The 18,398-nt window shown below is 24.9% G+C and overlaps 4 protein-coding genes across 5 annotated transcripts in view; 2 read left to right on the top strand and 2 right to left on the bottom strand.

Annotated features, from left to right (window-relative positions):
* Positions 1-6: 6 nt before the first annotated feature.
* Positions 7-2,326, bottom strand: LOC122848118 (caspase-1). The gene is made up of 3 exons (XM_044145962.1): positions 1,714-2,326; positions 1,333-1,592; positions 7-1,250 (listed from the first exon to the last, which is right to left on the bottom strand). The coding sequence occupies exons 1-3, from the start codon at positions 1,860-1,862 to the stop codon at positions 670-672; spliced, it is 990 nt and encodes a 329-aa protein (XP_044001897.1). The 5' UTR covers positions 1,863-2,326; the 3' UTR covers positions 7-669.
* A 169-nt stretch (positions 2,327-2,495) lies between these two features.
* LOC122848111 (BRISC and BRCA1-A complex member 2-like) lies at positions 2,496-4,173 on the top strand. The gene is made up of 3 exons (XM_044145949.1): positions 2,496-2,881; positions 2,958-3,259; positions 3,340-4,173. Exons 1-3 carry the CDS (start codon positions 2,716-2,718, stop codon positions 4,081-4,083), a joined length of 1,212 nt encoding a protein of 403 aa, XP_044001884.1. The 5' UTR covers positions 2,496-2,715; the 3' UTR covers positions 4,084-4,173.
* LOC122848055 (protein wings apart-like) lies at positions 4,173-10,401 on the bottom strand. The gene is made up of 5 exons (XM_044145858.1): positions 9,500-10,401; positions 5,529-8,981; positions 5,366-5,454; positions 5,191-5,292; positions 4,173-5,104 (listed from the first exon to the last, which is right to left on the bottom strand). Exons 1-5 carry the CDS (start codon positions 9,681-9,683, stop codon positions 4,955-4,957), a joined length of 3,978 nt encoding a protein of 1,325 aa, XP_044001793.1. The 5' UTR covers positions 9,684-10,401; the 3' UTR covers positions 4,173-4,954.
* A 2,850-nt stretch (positions 10,402-13,251) lies between these two features.
* Positions 13,252-18,398, top strand: part of LOC122848075 (protein kinase C, brain isozyme) — a 33,153-nt gene continuing 28,006 nt past the window's right edge. The window contains exon 1 of one of the 2 annotated variants that reach the window (XM_044145892.1): positions 13,252-14,147. In XM_044145892.1, coding sequence (XP_044001827.1) covers positions 13,957-14,147 — 191 coding nt within the window. In that variant the 5' untranslated portion in view covers positions 13,252-13,956. The remainder of the gene's footprint in view (positions 14,148-18,398) is intronic. The other variant, XM_044145891.1, reaches the window with a different exon arrangement.

Raw genomic sequence — 18,398 nt, forward strand, 5'->3', positions numbered from 1 at the left:
CGTATGTATATCACACTTAATTTTTTTAATTAAAAAAAAAAAAAAGAAAACAAGTGCAAGCCACAATCCTACAAGATTATCACAATTTTATATTTTTCAAATTTTAAATGTGAAAGATATTTTAAGGCTTATAACTACCACCGTTTGTTCTTGAGCAATAATTGTGTTAATTAAATGCAAATCTCGTCATGGTCACTGATACAAACTAACTGATTATCCTGGTTACAAAATTTTAATTATTAATAAAGCTAAGCTATCAAATGTTTTTTTTTTTGTTAATTTGAAATAAACACTATTTATTTCATCGGTAAAAAAATTATAAAAAAAATATAAAATCGAACAATCGGAGGCAGAAAGATTGTTGATTAACATTATTGCAATCTTAATTATCGCAATTGATAAATTTATCAATTTTTTTTTATCATTATCACACCAATTTTTATCAATTTTTTTTACTTTCTATATTCTAACACGAAATATATATATCTTATAAATAAATTCAATTTACGAATTACAATTACGCCAAAAAAAAAAAACAAATTACTAATCTTATTTTGACATCAAATAAAATCATAATTGGTCTTATAAAAAAAAAATGACGATTGTTTATAAATGCAAGAAAAAATGAGTAAAATAAATGCAAAATTATTTCGAAATAAATAAATGAATTTAAGTTGATGGACTACGAGCTGAATTGGCAACACAATTTTTAGGTGTAAATTTAACAAGACGTGTTAACATTGATGTGATACATGGAATTTGTTTTTGTTGATGCATTGTAATGTTATCAGGTGTATTTGATTCAAAATCAACAGCAACACGTTGTGAAACAAATGTTAATAATGTTAATAAATCATAACGAAATCCATTATCACGTAATTCAATACAAAGTGCTTGCATAAACCATGATCCACGTGTTGTATTACGCCATGAATAAAAACCAGGTATTGTTGAGTATGCTATTAAAAAATCAGCATGTGATGGTATTCTAAATGTTGGTGCACTTGGTTGTCCATCTGTTTCAGTACAATCTTTTAATACAGTACCACCATCAAGTCTATCACCTTGACAAGCTTGAATGAAAAATAATTTTGGTTTACCAGCAAGTGTTGGACATTTATCTGATGTAAAAAATGACCATATTGAATCGGCTTTATATGGTGTATCATGAGCATCAAAAAGACCAAGTTCACCATGACTTAGAACAGCAACAACAAGACAATCATGATTTGAATGATCCATTTCAGCAACTAGAAATTTTAATTTTTTTCATTATAATTAGTATTTTAATAAGTTGTTGATGCTGTTGATGATGATGATGATGTTACTTACCTCTTTCTAAATTTTTAACAATATCTTTGTGTGTTGAATTATGAAAATCATTAACATCAAAACCAATATCTTTTAATGTATTAACAAGTTGTTCACAATCAACATTTGTTCCTGATCTTGGCTTTAAATGGCTTACAGTAAAAAATTCATGATTAAATATCATAGCAAGACCACGTTTTTGATGATTCATTTTATAATGGCTTGCATATTTTTCAGTTGGTGCTGATTGATGATTTGGTGAATATGCACTTGCTGTATTTCTATTAAACAAAGAAAATACGTTTCTGTCAAATAAATTACATCAAGAAACATGGTTTTTTTTTATATTTATTTATTTAATTATTTGGTTAGTATTCTTTTTAATTATTAATATTTATTTACCTTCCATATGTAAATGCATCATTGACATCTACACCACCAACACTTCCATCATCTTTATTGATTATTTCATCACAATGTTGACCATTATTTTTACAATCAACAACATTATTATCAAACAAATCACCATTATTTTTAGTTTCAACACTCATTTTGAATTTGTTTTTTCAAACAATTGACTATTAAATTCAATTAAAGCTAATTTACTCCAAGGGACAATGACCCAATATAAAATGACGACCTGGGACAAACAAGCAAACAAGTATGGACCTGTTTTTTTTTTTTTTTTTCTCAAGTTTTAATTTATTTTTTATATATATTATCTGACGCAAAAAAGAGATGTTGATAAGATGGATGCTCCTTTTTCTTTCACAATATTTAAACTCCGAAATTGATCGATCAATTTATTGATAATTGCTATTTTTGTTTGATAATTTTAATCTTTGACAAGATAAAATGCTCGTTCAAGAAAATTGAGTTAAATCGAATTGTATATATTTCGGAGTTGAGACTGTTGATAGACACGACAAACGACGCGTTGCATTAAAAATTGATAAAAAAAAAATATTATTATTTTGATTATTTCACACAATGACTCATAGAAAGGTTTTCATTCGTCGAAGGCCAATATGTGTGTCAGTGTGTGTGTGAGAAATATACACACTTATGGCATGACGCAGTCGCACAAGGAAGAAAATCCTTTGTTGTTTTTTTTTTTTTTATAGGTATAATAAATAAATAAACAAAAAAAAAAAAAATATGTCAATAGAGCAAGAGCCCTCTTTAGTGAGTTTCATGAGAAAGACGTTGATTGGTTTAAAAAAATCGTAAAACAACAACCTAACCTACAACTTGATTGTGTTTTTTTATTTTTATTTTGTTTGTTTTGCTCTCTTTTTTTTTTTTTGTTTTTCAATTGCCTGGTTGTGATTGTGTTTGACAGTTGTTTATAAAATAACAATAAATAATATTAATTGTTATTAATTGTTGTTAAATAATTTAATAATGGCATCAATGGACACTTGGATTGTAGATATTCCAGAAACAAATAATAGAAAATCTATAAATTACAGTCCAAAAATTGTTAACAAAAGTTTAACATCAAAATACTTAAAAGTTGATGTTAAATTTGAACATTTTGTACAAAAAGTCATTGAAAATAAATACTATGGTAAAGATTATAACATTATACAATTCAATTCAATTAAATATTGTATTTTTTATTTAATTAATATTTTATTTTTTAGGAATAATAAAAGAACCAATTGAACTTGTTGAAGTATCATCAAGCTGTGGTAAATTACGTGGTGATAGATTAAAATTTGCAATACCATACGCTGGAAAAGTATTTACTTGCACAGCATTATTTAATTCTCTGTGTCCAGAAATTGGTCCTGACTTTGAATTTTCAGATAAAACATTTTTACAAGATCCAGAAATTCAAGTACTTGAAAAATATGTACCAGGTTTTATTAATTGGGATAATACTGATTCAGAATCACTGATAAAAGTACTTGGACAATTTATAACTTACTACAAACAACATCAAGTAATAAATAATATTAATTTTAATATCAATCAACTATTTATTTATAATCATTTCTAATTATTTATCTCAATGTTATTTAGATTGATAAACTTGGATTAATAAATGAACGTCTTGAAGCATCTTTCACAAATCTACGTGAAAAAATTGACACATCAGATATTGAACTGATTCTTTTGCCTGATGTCAATAATCCAATTGAAGCTCACATTATAATTCGTATAAATTTAAACTTTACAAAATTTATTGACAAGTTTACGTCATTTAATAATGAAGTTGCAATGCTTCATGTTGTATTTCATGGTCCATCATGGATAAAAGGTGTACCACAATTACTTTTATCATCAAAATTACTTGATTTATTTAATGGTACATATCGTATACAACCGCTAACATCAATAAAAGTACTTGGTACTTATATTCTTGACTTGAAGAGACGTTTGAATGATAAAATGTTGTCAATTGTTAAAAATTACATGGAAAAAAAAGAATTTGTAACTGGACTATTATTGGTACAAGGAAAAAGTCTTATTGAATATGATTCTGAAGATTTTTCATTCATAACAATAATGCTTGATCATGAAGGTTTTCATTATCTTGTTTATTTTAAGTTGACTGATAATTATCCAGATGAAGCACCAATTATAAAGTTACAATCAATTTATCACCTGTATAAAAATGAACCAATTGTTTATCCTGTTGAAGGTTTAACTTATAGTAAAAAATGTGATTCATTTGAATGTGTTACTAAGACACTTGCACATATTGATGTTAGAGTTGCTGAAGGATTCAAACAACTTTGTATACGTCTTGCTCGTTCTCAATGAATTATATTTAATCACTCATTTATCATTTAAAAAAAAGAAATAATTAATATGTATCATTATTCTATATAATAAAAAACAAAATAATAATATTAATTCATTTGTCTTTTTAATACGTAAAGTACAATTTTAATTTATAAATTTACATTAACTATCCTTACAATGTATGCTTTTTATTTTTTAACAAATTTTCTTTCTTTTCATTATTAAAATAAAACTTACATTGCATAACACTATATCGAATAATCAGTGGTATTTTAATTTATTTTTTTTTTTCATTTTTTTTTATTATTGTATAACAATTTCATCAAGTTTTTAATTATACAATTGTCATTTTAATATTAAAACTCGCAAAGCACTTGGATAAATGTCATATATATAATTTACTAATTAAAAAAAAAAAAAAAAATGAAATTGATTTATAAAATTAGTGCAAAGATAGTGTATGTATATATAATTCAAAAAAAAGAAAAAAATAATGATTTTTTTTTCTTTTTAATTTACAAATTAATTAATCGAAGTTAATCGATATTCTGGGCCCATGCTATTTAGAAATATAACTTACAAAATCTAGATTTTTATATTTTGTTTGTTTTGTATTCATCGGCATTTTTTTTTTTTTTTTTTTAAGTAACAATAAATTACTATTAACGAAAAAAAATAAAGTTGATTGTAAAAAAAAGAATACGTTGATTTAAAATTACAATGATAAAGTAAATAAATTATTATGTGAATGAATAAATATTTATATCAAAATTATGTGATTATCTGTAAAATAGCCCTGTTGATATAAATTGATTAATTGTATTTTTGGGGCATGATAATTAGCTTTGGCCTAGTCTCAAATAAAATTTTCTTTTTAATTATTTTGTGATCAAGATGAAGACAGGTCAAGCATCATACTGGATTCTTCCAGTGCTGGTAATGGCAGTTCATTTTTTTCTTCCTCAGCACGAGCATCAGAAAGTTTTAAAAATTTTATAACTTTCTCTACTGTTGCAATGTTGCTTGCAATAACTTCATTCTATTTGAAAAAAAATTCAAGATTAATTATTTTATTTGTTTTTAAAAATATAAAATAAATCAATTAATAATTATATTTATATTTACCGATGCAGTCAGATTCATGAAATTATAATATTTTTGTAAAACAGCAACCATACTGCCAAAATTATTTTCAGGTAATTTTTCACGAATTAACATTTCATATTCCTGTTGATAATAAATACAAGGGTATTAAAATTTAGAAAAACAATCGTTTTAATTATAATTTTCTATTACATACCTTGTTGTCCATTATTAAATGTCCAAGTAATAAAACAATATTAGCTCCAGTAAAATGATGTTCCATATGACGTCCAGCTTTTTGAAGCACTAAAATAAATAAATAAATAAATGTATAAATAAAAAAAATGAAATAAATTAGATTTTGTTAAATAAAAATTTACATTTAGCAACAGTTTCAGCAAATATATCTTCTTTTGTTTTGGCAGTTGTAGCTTCTGTATTTTGTTCATTACTATCTTTTTTACCATCTAAAATAGCATCAGTTTTTTTTTCTTCTAAACGTGCCAATTCTTCATGTTTATAAAATAATTCAATAAGTGAATCAACACCACTTCCATGACAATCAAATATATTGTCAAGTGCTGGTGGTGATTTTGATAATATTAATAATTTTTTATTATCATTACATTGTTCAACAAGATTAATTAAAAATGCCAATGACAACATAATCATTTCAAAACTTTTTTCTTCTGGTAAACCATCAGCAACACGTAATAAAAGATTTAATGTACAATCAATAATACCATTTTCACCACCAACATCAAGACTACCAAATGATTTTTTATTAAAACGATGAGTTAAATTAATAAGAACAATTAATATTGCAAATAAACATTCTCTAATAACAGCACCAGTTGATGATTTATCACTAACATCAATTGTTGGATAAATTGGTATTTCTTGACCACATAATTTATATAAACTAGCCAATGTTTTAACAATTAAACCATCACCATATTTTAATAAATATATTTGATTTTCTTCATTTCTATATGTAACATTTTCCAAAACCCTCAAACATCTATCAACTTTACGTAATTTATCCAATAATAAATCATTCCATCCAATTTTTGTTATATTTATTGTCATAATATATGTATGACAATCTTTTATTGTTTTAACAATATGTTCAAGACCACCAAGTTCACGTAATTCTTCTTTAAACCATTCACCAGCTCTTCTTGATGTTAAACTTAATAATGTTTCCATAGCTAATTGTCCAACAGTTATATTATCTAAATTTAAATGTTTAGCATGTCCTTGTGATTGTATATCAGCACATAATTGACGTACTTTTTCTTTATTTTTTGATAATTCAACACTACTTAAACCACAATCATCAAGTGCATATTTATGACTTGCATCACATTCTAATAAACTCAACATTAATTCTAAACAATCACGATCAAGATCCATAGCTAATCTATCTTGACTTAATACAAACATAACTGTTGCTGTACATAAACCCAATGATTGATCTTTTGTTGCATCATGTAATGCTTTAAAAAATTTTGCAACAGTACCATGTGCTCTAACATGCATTCTAAATGCTGGTGCCATACATTTACTAGCAAGACGTATTGCTGATAAACAACGTGTTGCATTTGGATTATTTTCTCTCAATGTATCTAATATATAATCAACATCATCATTAAATTCTTGAAATTCACCACTTTCTTGTATTTGATGTGCTTTTTTTACATTTTTAACAACTGTATAATAACCCTTTATATTTTTACCACAACGTATACTTGTTACAGCTTCAGCATCATCAGTAAAATCCATATTATTTGTTTCTGGATATGTTACAACACGTGTCAATTTTGTTGTTTCTAATTCTTCTTCATCAAAACTATATGATTCATTTGTTCTTCCTGTATTATCATCATCATTTAAACATGATGAATTTTTAACTAAATTTTTATCAACATTTGTCTCTTGATTAACACTTCCATCTTTATCATTATCAGACCATTTATGTTTATACAATGCAAGACGTTTATTACTACCATTTGTTGCACCAGCTGAACGACTTTTAAATATACTACCTTTTTTTGTTGCTGGTTTATTTATATTATTATTGTTATTGTTATTATTATTACTATTATTATTAATTGTTGAATTATTTATTTCATTTATTGTTGATGTTGATTGTTGTTTATTTAATTGTTGTTTATCTAGTTGTTGTTGTTGTTGTTGCTGTTGTTGAAGCTGTTGTTGTTGTTGTTGTTTCAATTGGTCTTGCTGTTCTTGTTCTTGATCTTGTTCTTGATCAACTTCCATTGATGATAAATTATTTGTTGATATATCTTGATTGCCATTTTTTAATGATTCATTATCTTCACTTTCAGATGACCAATCTTGATCAACAAGTGTTTTAGCAACACCTTTATCACCATCAAATACTTGTTGTTGATTTATTAATTGATTATTTTCTAATTCTGGTGATGATATCTTGTTCATTTCAATATCACAATCAATATCATTATCATTGTATGATTTTTGTTGTTGTAATATTGTTGTTGGTGGTGGTGGTGGTAAATCAATTGAACTTTGTTCAATTTGATTTTGAGCAATTATTTTATTATCATAATTAAAATGATTTTCTTCTTCTTCTTGTTCTTCTTCCTCGTCTTCTTCTTCTCCTTCTTCTTCACCAACAGCATCATCATCATTAGCAGCTTCTACTTCTTCTTCTTCTTCATCCTCTTCATCTTCACTTGTATAATTTTGTGCTGGTTTTGGTTGTTCATTATCACATGATAATATTTCAAGTAATTCTTGTGTTGTTTCAATTGGCAGTGCTGTTGTTGTTGTTGTTGTGGTTGTTAATATTTGCTGTTCATTTGTTGTTTTTTGATAATTTGTATTACAATCAGTCTTGACAATATCATAATGTGATATTGATGTATTATTTGAGTCAGTTGTTGATTTTCTCAGTGTCAATGATAAACCTGAAGTTTGATGATTTGGTGTTGTTGGTTGTTGAGGTGATAAATTTGTTGTGATTAATGCTGATGATGACAATGGTTGTTGATTTGTAAAATCAATATTTAAATTTTTAGCTCTACTACGTGTTGTACGTCTATTTGGTACATCTGTATTTTCAAGTGGTATTGATACTGTTGTAACTATTGGCAATTGTTGTTGTTGTTGTTGTTGTTCATGTCGTTGATTTGATAATGAACGTAATGATTTATATTCAACTTTAGCAATATCTGGACTAAATGATTTTCTATCTGGCGATGATTTTGTTGGACTTGGTGTTGTAATACGATATGTCTCAAGTTCATTGTCAATATTATTATCAATTTTATCTTGATTATCACCAGATACTATTCTTGCTGTACCTTTACATATTCTCAATACAATTGGTGGTTTACCATCATCACGTGTTGATGTATCACTTGAACTACCATCATGGCTTTCACTTATTTTACGTGTTAATTGTTTTTGTTGTTTTGTTGATGTTTTTGGTACACGTGTTGTTGTTGTCGTAGTAGTAGTAGTGGTAGTAGTTGTTGTTGTTGTCGTTGTAGTTGTTGATAATGTTGAACGACCATATTGTGAATCAGGTACTTGATATATTGCTGCATCTGTATATGTATCATCTGGCACAACAATTGGTACTTGTGGTGTATTACGACTTTTAAAAAATTTTTTAGGTTTTGGTAATGATGATACTGTTGGTGTATCAATTTTACTACTTTCAATTTCAGTTGATTCAAATGAAAATGGATCATTATTTTTATTTATTTGAGCATTTTGATTGCCATAATCAAGCTTTGGTTTTTTAGCTCCAAATGTACGATGTATTTCATCACCACGACGACCTGTAATTTTAAATTTAACACTTTACTTTTTTTTAACAATTTATTATTATGTTTTTCAGTTTGTTATTAACCTTTCATTTCTTTAGCAGTATTTATCAAACTTTACATGTCATCAATAATAAAAAAAAATACTTGACAATGTGTGTGTGTGTGTGTGTGTGTATATAATTAGTTTGTTTTCTTATCTCAATGTTATTTAAAAATTATTTTCTTATCTATATATATTATTATTTTTTTTTTATTTTTTATTTTTGATATTTATTAAAAGACACAACTGCTATTATTATTATCATTAATTTTGTAATATTTATTTTTCAAATCTAATCTATTAAATACTACTCTTATTTCAATAACAAGTTTAACTATTTTTATTTATTCAGTTATATAGGTATATAATGTGTGTGTGTCTCTTGGTATGCTAATTATGCCCTCAATATATATAATATAAATTTTGTGTTATTATAAAATTATTTCTCTTAGAAATATTTTTAGACAATTAAATAGTTAATAAAACTTACCATTTATATTTGTGCTTCTTATTGAGGTAAATGATGTTATTCCCCATTTTCCAACAGTACCTGCTGATTTAGCAGCTGATGGACGATTACTATTTTCACGAAATAATTTATCAAATTGTATGCTACCTGGTGTAACATTATTTACCTTACGACTGTAAGATTTTGTATAACTACGTGACGTCATTATTCAATTTTTATTATTTCATATGTTTGATGATGACACATTACAATTAGCACTGTTAATTATCAAATAACCTTTCATTATTTATCAAATTTTTAAAAAAGACTTATTTCAAAATTTTTTTTTTTTTGCTCCAATAAATGCTCCAATGTTTGTTTATTAAATCACTTGAAAATTTACATCAATTAATTAATTTATTTATAATAATATTGATAATTTAATTTTCAAATTTATTTATTTTTTTTTTTTTTAGCTTGACGCTCACTTTTTCATCAACACCAAGGTCACGTTGATCGTGAAAAATATTGTTATTTTTTATTTTTGGAGTTATTTAATAAACACTTTGGAGCTAATCAACAATAACACTGCACAATTTACATGCCCCTATTTTAATATTGTAATTATTTATAATGTCACGATAATAATATTTTTAATCAATTAGTAAGTTTAATTTTTTGGAACGTATGAGAGAGAAACAAACGCCATGTTTCATTTTGTATAATTTTTTCCTTTTTTTTCTTCCTTTTTTCTCTCCTTATTATTTGTCTCTCTTTTTTTTTTTTTTTATTAGTTTCTCTCGGCCTTTTCTTCTCTTCCTTGTGCAATCACACTCTCTCTTTTTTTTTTTTTTTCTACATACACAGTAGGTCTCCCTCTACGACGCGCGCGAGCAATTTTTTTTTTTTTTTATTTATTTCTCTCCCCCCCGATTATTAGAGATGCAGTGTTTCCCCAAAAAAAAAAAAAAAATTAAATGATTATTAGTCAACACGACAAAATAAAAAAAAAATAACACACACACACACACACACACACTTGCAACAGTTGATCGTTTTTAATTGATTTTCGTGTGTTAATTTTCAAAAGTGTTTTTTTTTTTTAAATTTTTAATTGTCACACTGATTATTTAAATGTTGTTAATGTTAATTGTTTATTTAACGTTATTTATTTAAACACAAGTAAATAGGTACGAATTATAAATATTGTTATCTTTTTATAATTTTAATTGATTAATATAAAAAAAAAAACATGATCTCAGCCATCTGTCGATGTTTTTGCATCAGGAAAAACTTGGAAAATATATACACACACACGTCACACACAGTCATACATAAACACACTTATGAGAATGAGAACGTTCAGAGAACGTCGAGTTTTTTATTCATTAAAAAATAAAAAGGTAAAATAAAACAATTATCATTATTATATTTAATAATAATCAAAAAAAAAAGAGTTGATGTAAAAAAAAATTATGATTGATTGCCAGCGCTATTTAATGGATTATTTTTAAACTAAAAATTAGATTAATAGAATATTTACCTTAGCCACTGTCGGCAATAGCGAAAATTACAAGTTCAATTTTGAAATTCTTTTTTTTTTGTCGCGATTGATTTTTTTCTTTTTTTTCGTATGAAGAAACACAAGTATACTAAAATTATTTCTACATTATAAATTTTCTAATTAATTAATAGAAAAGTTTATATTGTTTTTTGATGTAATTAATTAATGGTCGAATGTTGAATTAATTTTATAACATAAATATGTTGAACAAGTGAATTAATTAGATATATAAAAATGAAACCTCGACGCGCTGTTACCATAATATTATTAACATTAATCCTCTCTTTAAGCTTCAATTGACCAATAAATAATAATAAAATATATATATAACTAGCAACACTCACGAGGATTCTCATTTGTGCTATTTCTGTCAAAATTGAAAATTTATCATACAAAATAAAAATATTTAACAAAAAAAATAGAAAAACTTGATCAATTAAATGAATAATTTTCTAACAATTTAACAATTATATGAAAGAATAAAATTCATTAAAACATTCTAAAAATAATACTATTATTCTATTATTGATAATTATTTAAACAAAATTAAAAAAAATTATTAATAATTAAATTTAATAATTTATAAAAAAAAAAAAACGCTAAAATTGAATAACAAAAAATTTATAAATTGTTACGTGCTGACCTCTAGGCTATAAGTAAAAAAAGAGGAAAAGAGCTTTTTTTTTTTTTTTTGTGTCCTTTAAAAAGCTTCTGTTAATTTAAAATTAAAAAAAAAAAAATTCGTAGTGTTTTAAATTCAAAAGAAAACCATGAAAAATAATGAATAAATTTTTCAATATATTTTTAAAATTTTCTGCAAGATAATTTAAATTTTGATAATATTATTTTTTAATTTCCGCCATGTATCATTTTGCTATATTGAAAATAAAAAAATGTATATTTGAAAAATAAAGAAAATATAGATGAGTGTACTGTTGGAACTATTAAAAATAGCTCTGATATAGGCCCTAGAGGGTATTATTGACCCACAGTCGGGTTACAGCTATAGGGTTACGGTTTTTCCGGTCGACTGGTTATAGGCCACAGCCCACAAACACAATCCGATACTTGTGTTTATATACATCAGACCATTTTGATTTTCTCTCATCCCCCTTATGAGATATATTGTTTGTGTGTTCAGTCATCAACTACTTTAACCAATATCATCATCATCCCCCAATTCAGATGAGATGCTATTACCTCCATTGGCCAACCATCCTTGTGTTTGTCATCTCTCTGCTCTTTGCACAAATTTACTTCTCTTAAAATAAGCTAAATATTATATAGAATATTGTCAATGACATTTTTCATGCCTACGATATGTTTGAAATTAAATTCAGCACGGATGAGTGTTCATAATTATCAACATGTCAGCCATGTAATTCGTAATCAATACATTTATATTTTTTTATTTTATTTTATTTATTTTTTAATTTCATTTCAATTTTTTCTTATTCAATATTTTATAATTTAAATTAAAAAATAATTATTCGACAATTTTTATTTTTTCTATTTCGAGTATTAACGAAATTAAAAAGTAATTTCAATTTCTTTTTTTTTTTTTTTTTATGTTCAATTGCTCTAGAATTTTTGTTTTTATATTTTCCTTTTTTTTTCCTATTGATTTTGCAGGTTTGATTGGACTATTGTTCAATCAACCTATGCAATATACAATTAAAAAATTTTTTTTTTTCAAAAATTGTATACGATTTTAATTTCAAACTTTTGCGAGTAATTTAAGCGAAAGCTTTTTAAAAACTTTTCAAAGAAATTAAGACAAAACTTTACATGTTGTTAATAAACAAAAAAATATATTTTTTAAAAGATGTTGTATCCTTAGTAAATCTTTGAAGATTAAATTTCGTTATATATATCTTTAAAACCCTCTACCCTTTTTTTCATCAATTCAGCTGAATATATTTTGATGCTTTTTGTAAATCATACCTGCGCACAAGTCAAGTGTCTCTTCGAAAAGATATCGATATTAAATTGCGCGGCGCATGTTGAGCAGTAATCCTGTCTATAAAAAAAAATAAAAATAATTCTGCGCAAGTAATTCTAAAACCTATACCTCGCCTGATTCAAAACACAATAAAAAAAAAAAAGAAAACTAAAAAAATTCTATATGTACACAATGACAATAATTGTCGGTGCGAAAAAAAAAAAAAAATTGCACGATGGACAAGTCAGCTAAACTTGTGCGCACCCAATAACAGCCAGGTGTCACAGAGTGGGGGGATAAAAGCTCAAAAAAAGCTCGAAGAAGGGGAATTGATGTAGAGGGTCATAGTAAAGTAGTGGGAGGTTTATCAAGGCACAAAATAGGATAGTAGGCTTGATAAGAAAATGACGGAGAATTTTGGTGCAGATGAGTAGAAAAAAGAAATGCTGATGTCGTTCTAGGCTGCGTCGTCGTCGTCATCGTCATCATCGTCGTTGTACTACCAACTAAATGTGGCTACTGTGCGCGCTGCGCGTTGTCCTCTACTATCGTTAACTTTTATTTTTATATCAAAAAAAAAGTAAATATAACGTATATATGTATTTGATCCCCACTATTTGTTGGCTGGAATACGTCATCACACACAGGTCGTATACTCTCTTAACTTGTCTATCGCGTGCGTTATAACCGTGTATCGTAAATGTGTTGTACCTCGACAGTTGTTCGCGGAGCAAAAGCCAGTTGTGCGTCCGTCACTCGGTCGGTCGCTTCTATCTTACTTTATTATTATTTTTTTTTTTTTTGAGGTCAATTGTACACACGTTACACATAATAAAAAATATATTTAATTTGATTAATCATTAGATCAAATCATCGTTATATTCTGACGATATTGATACATTTTTTTTTTTTTGCGTCAAAGTTTGATTTACTTATAAATTCATACAGATTTAAATTTTGAAAGGAAAAAAAGAGAGTAAATAATTTATCATCATGGCTAATGATGAAAACACGTGTGAGGATTCAATGGGTCCTGCTGATCATACAACAGCATTTGGTAAACGTTTACGTGGACGTAAGGGTGCATTAAAGAAAAAAAATGTTTATATGATTAAAAATCATAGTTTTATGCCAAGATTCTTCAAGCAGCCAACATTTTGTAGTCATTGCAAAGATTTCATTTGGTAAGTTTAATTTTCATTATTATTTTATGCAACAATTATTGATTTTTATATGAAAAAAAATTAATTTGTTTACACTGTTGATTTTTAAATTTGAAAATTTATTTTTTGATTCTTTATGCGTGAATTGTTATTTAGCTATTGACTAATTTTTTTTTGCTTTTATTTAATGACGTTATTCGATTCACAATTATATTACGATATTTAATTTCAACCCTTTAGTGTTTTTTTTTTTTTATTTATTTAGTAGCGATCAAATGAACGGAAAAATTTAGGTTTCATGTTTGCGGAAAAATGTAATATGATCTTTAAGTAACGAGAAAAAAAGCCCCTACGACATAAATTGGATTGGTTTTTTTTTTTTTTTTTTAAATCAATTCAATTTATACTTTTTTTCTCTCTCAATTGTATTGATGTTTTTATCTGTATTTAACATATTTTTTTTTCTATCTAATTTTAACTTTTAGTTGTAATTTTATTTATTTAAAAATGCTTTTTTTTATAGTCTTTTGAAATATATTATATTTAGCTGTTGACGAATCATACTTAATTAAAATATCATTAGTAAAACTAGAGAGAGAAAAAAAAATCTTGATTATAACTAAACAACGAGATGAAAAAATTAATGAAAAATTTAAAAAAAGTTTAAATATAGTTTAATGAAAATATTTTTATAAATGACATAATTTAGTGATGATTAATATGACAAGGATGTTTATTGTTAATTTATTGTAATTACTTGTTAGTTTATCTGTCGTTTTTTGTATTTTTAAATTTTGAAATATCTTGAAATTGCACATGGCCTTTAAATTCCAAAGATTGTTTATTGATGATGATTATGATTCAGAGCCGGAAATGTAATTTCAGAAATTTCTGTTGTCAGATTGTTTCTCACATTCATTTATTATTATGATTATTAAATCGATTGAAATAAATGTCAAATTATCATTGATCAATTATCAAAAATAACAATAAATAAAATTTTAAATACCTCGACTATTTTTGGCGTTTAAAAATAGATAAAAATAGATAAATAAAATTTTAAAAATAAAGATTATTGATAAAGTACAATAGAAATATTTTTTTTATCATTTTAAAAATTTTAAAATAGAAAAAATACAATAAAACACTCATTTTCCATAGATAAATAAAAAATAAAAAAATTTTTTTTTCGTAAAAAAAAAAATAAATACAGTATATTTTATTTGTCGTTGATAACTATAAAATTTTTCATTAAGTATATTAAATTGCAAACTAATAAAAAATCAATATTAATCAATAATATTAACCTTGTTATTTTTATTTGCATTTGAATAATAAAAAAATATAAAAGTTTTAAAAAAAAAGTTTAAATGTAATATTGAGATTGTGTAATATGATAAGCCAAAAAGGAAAAAAAGAAAAAAATACTTGTGGTGTTAATCAACTTATACATCACAGTGGTTATATAACTCCTTACAGCACCACCATTAAAACAATGGAAAATTATATAAAACAATCAACAATTGTTAACAAAGAGAATATTTTAGTCGATTGATTATTTATTATTTTTTAAAATCCCTCGGTTGAATGTCCACGTGGTTTTTGTTGTGATTGCCTCCTTCCAAAAATTCAAACACAGTCAAATGCATTTATAAAATATTTATAAATAAATTGCGGTATTATATTTTGATGACAGCACCATGATAAGTTGTCAAACTCACCTGGATTTTATCAAGAAAAATGTCATATGCTTTTCCGGAAAATTCAAATATTTCTTGCAAACAAAAAAGACAAATGAAATTTAAAAAAAGTCAAATGACGAAAATAATATTTAAAAATAATTTAAAAAAAATAATAAAATTTACTTTTTTTTTCATTGTATACTTTATGTATTGTTAACAAAAATTTATTTATTTATTTATTTTTTATTTAATGCAACGATCCGAGTTATAAGCCTCGTTGGTTCCTTTTATATTTCAAGACCTCTGTATCTTTGTGAGGAAAAAAAAAATGAAAAAGAAAAATAAAAAGGATATATGTATTATAAAATTCCTTGGTGAATATCACGTCAGTTCACATGTGCAGATAATCATAGATATATGTATCTAATTCATGTCTATATTTATTTTATATTTATTTATGTATTGACGTAGAGATAAAACACCATCAGGATATATTTATATATATTTTTATTTTATGTGCACAAATAGTGCTGTATATCTTGCACACACCTGCACCAATTTTCTGATAAATATCATTTTCTCCCTCTCTCTTTCTCTTCATCTTATCGCTGAGTATTTTTTAGAGTATGTGGATCAACATTCGTTTAACATTTTATATATATAACTACACTGCTATACACTAAGCATCTTTTTTATATATAAATTGGGTAATTTTTTTTTTTTTTTTTCACATTTTTTTTTTTCGATCTACAAAATAGGATTTGTTGAATTTCTATGAATTGAAAAAGTTTTCTTCTTTTTGTGAGGTTTAAATATCCAATTTATTTATCCTTCTTGTGTTTATTTTTCAAGAAAAAAATTTTTTTTTTTATTTTTTTTTTATTACGTCTGACTATTATTATTTTTTACTCCTTGATTGATTGAATTTTTTTTTATTTTTTTATTTTCCCCATATATCTTATTCAATTATAAAATTGCCTCAAGCAATATAAACTTGTTTAATCAATTTGATTTATTTATTTTTAATATAAAAAATAAAAAAAAAAAATAGTTTAAATATATTTATTAAATGTTTAGCGGTAATAATGATAATTTATTATTGTTTTCATATTTTTAAGCACACCCTTGATCGTGAAATAGAAAAAAAAATATATGGTATAAATGAAAAATAAACAAGGTTTAAATCAAAATGCGAGATATGAATTATTAATTTAATCACAAGTATGTAAACACGTATGGCAATCCCGTTGGAATTTATTTGTGTTGGTATATATTGACACAATTTGAAATTATTATATTGGTCACATTTTAATGCACATGTAAACAATTTATAAAATAAAAAATGTGCGATGATATTGTTGGCTATATGCATTTGTGTGTTGCAGCGTATGTGCATATCAGTTGGACACAATGTCCTTGGAAGGCCGCAATATTTAACTTTATAGTCATGATTATGATACTGTACATATATTATATATTTATGTTTGTAACTAGAACACATGTCTCTCATTTAGTGTTAACGATCCATCGTTTATATAAAGACAGATAAATTCCCATTGTTATTTATCTTTTTTTTATTTTTTTAAATTAATTTTTTTTTTTTCATTTTGCTTGGCATTTAAAAAACTGACTGTTATAATTTTTTGAATGTTTAAAAGTGTGGCTTTTAAATGCAATGACAATCAATTTTTTAAATGTAAAAAAAAACGATTTTTTTTTGATAATTAAAATTGGCATTTACTTTATTTTTGATACATTTAAAAAATCAATTAAAATTGAAATTTTTTTGTTATTAATATCAATTTGTTATATACAATTAATTTAAATTGATTGAGAAAGTAATTTGTTTTTTTTTTTTTTTAATTTTAAATATTGAATAATTATTCAAAATTATATCAATTGAATTATTTTTCTTTATTTGATTTATTTAATAAAATCAATTGTTTATAATTTTTAAATTTTAATAAGGTTATTTTCAAAACACAAATACATTTTTTTTAAATTTAAAAACAAAAATTTTGCAAATATTTTAAATAGCTAATTTGCTGTTTTCACACATTCTGCCAATTAATTTACATAATTTTTTAAAATGATTTTATCGAATGTCACATTATTCAATAACATGATTTGAAAAAAAAAAAAAATTGATAAATTTCCGGAAATCATTCAAGCGCATATTTAGATACACATTTGTCTTTTTTTATTTATCAATTTTACACTAAAGCCTTCACACAGATGTACAAAAAAAAGGAAAAAATATAATCAAAACAGAATAATATCTATTTTCCGGTGTCAAATAGAAACGTGATAAATTTTTCACTCGACTGATTAATAATAAAACATGTCAAGCGTTGTTTTAGTTACATTTTTTTTTTATAAATATCTACGTGTTGCTGCATCAAAGTATTTGTCATTTTTAAATTGCATAAACAGAATAAAAATAATAAAAAAACAGTATTTTAAATAAAAAAATGAATTGCAAATTTATTCAAAGCAGGAAAATATTTATAAAAAAATCTAATGAATATAAAAAACAAAAAAAACAAATTACAAACCAGATTTCTTACTTTCAATTTTAAGACATTTTTTT

The sequence above is a fragment of the Aphidius gifuensis genome, linkage group LG2 (assembly GCF_014905175.1).
Source record: "Aphidius gifuensis isolate YNYX2018 linkage group LG2, ASM1490517v1, whole genome shotgun sequence".
In the NCBI taxonomy this organism is placed as follows: domain Eukaryota; kingdom Metazoa; phylum Arthropoda; class Insecta; order Hymenoptera; family Braconidae; genus Aphidius; species Aphidius gifuensis.

Excerpts from the sequence above, each read along its gene's own strand:
- LOC122848118 (XM_044145962.1), bottom strand. The coding sequence starts at position 1,862 with ATGAGTGTTGAAACTAAAAATAATGGTGATTTGTTTGATAATAATGTT. Across the intron at positions 1,593-1,713 it reads GATGCATTTACATATGGAAG|AAATACAGCAAGTGCATATT; the intron begins GTAAATAAATAT and ends TTTGTTTAATAG. Across the intron at positions 1,251-1,332 it reads TGTTAAAAATTTAGAAAGAG|TTGCTGAAATGGATCATTCA; the intron begins GTAAGTAACATC and ends TAAAATTTCTAG.
- LOC122848111 (XM_044145949.1), top strand. The coding sequence starts at position 2,716 with ATGGCATCAATGGACACTTGGATTGTAGATATTCCAGAAACAAATAAT. Across the intron at positions 2,882-2,957 it reads CATTGAAAATAAATACTATG|GAATAATAAAAGAACCAATT; the intron begins GTAAAGATTATA and ends TTTATTTTTTAG. Across the intron at positions 3,260-3,339 it reads CTTACTACAAACAACATCAA|ATTGATAAACTTGGATTAAT; the intron begins GTAATAAATAAT and ends AATGTTATTTAG.
- LOC122848055 (XM_044145858.1), bottom strand. The coding sequence starts at position 9,683 with ATGACGTCACGTAGTTATACAAAATCTTACAGTCGTAAGGTAAATAAT. Across the intron at positions 5,455-5,528 it reads TGCTGAAACTGTTGCTAAAT|TGCTTCAAAAAGCTGGACGT; the intron begins GTAAATTTTTAT and ends TATTTATTTTAG. Across the intron at positions 5,293-5,365 it reads ATTTAATAATGGACAACAAG|GAATATGAAATGTTAATTCG; the intron begins GTATGTAATAGA and ends TATTATCAACAG.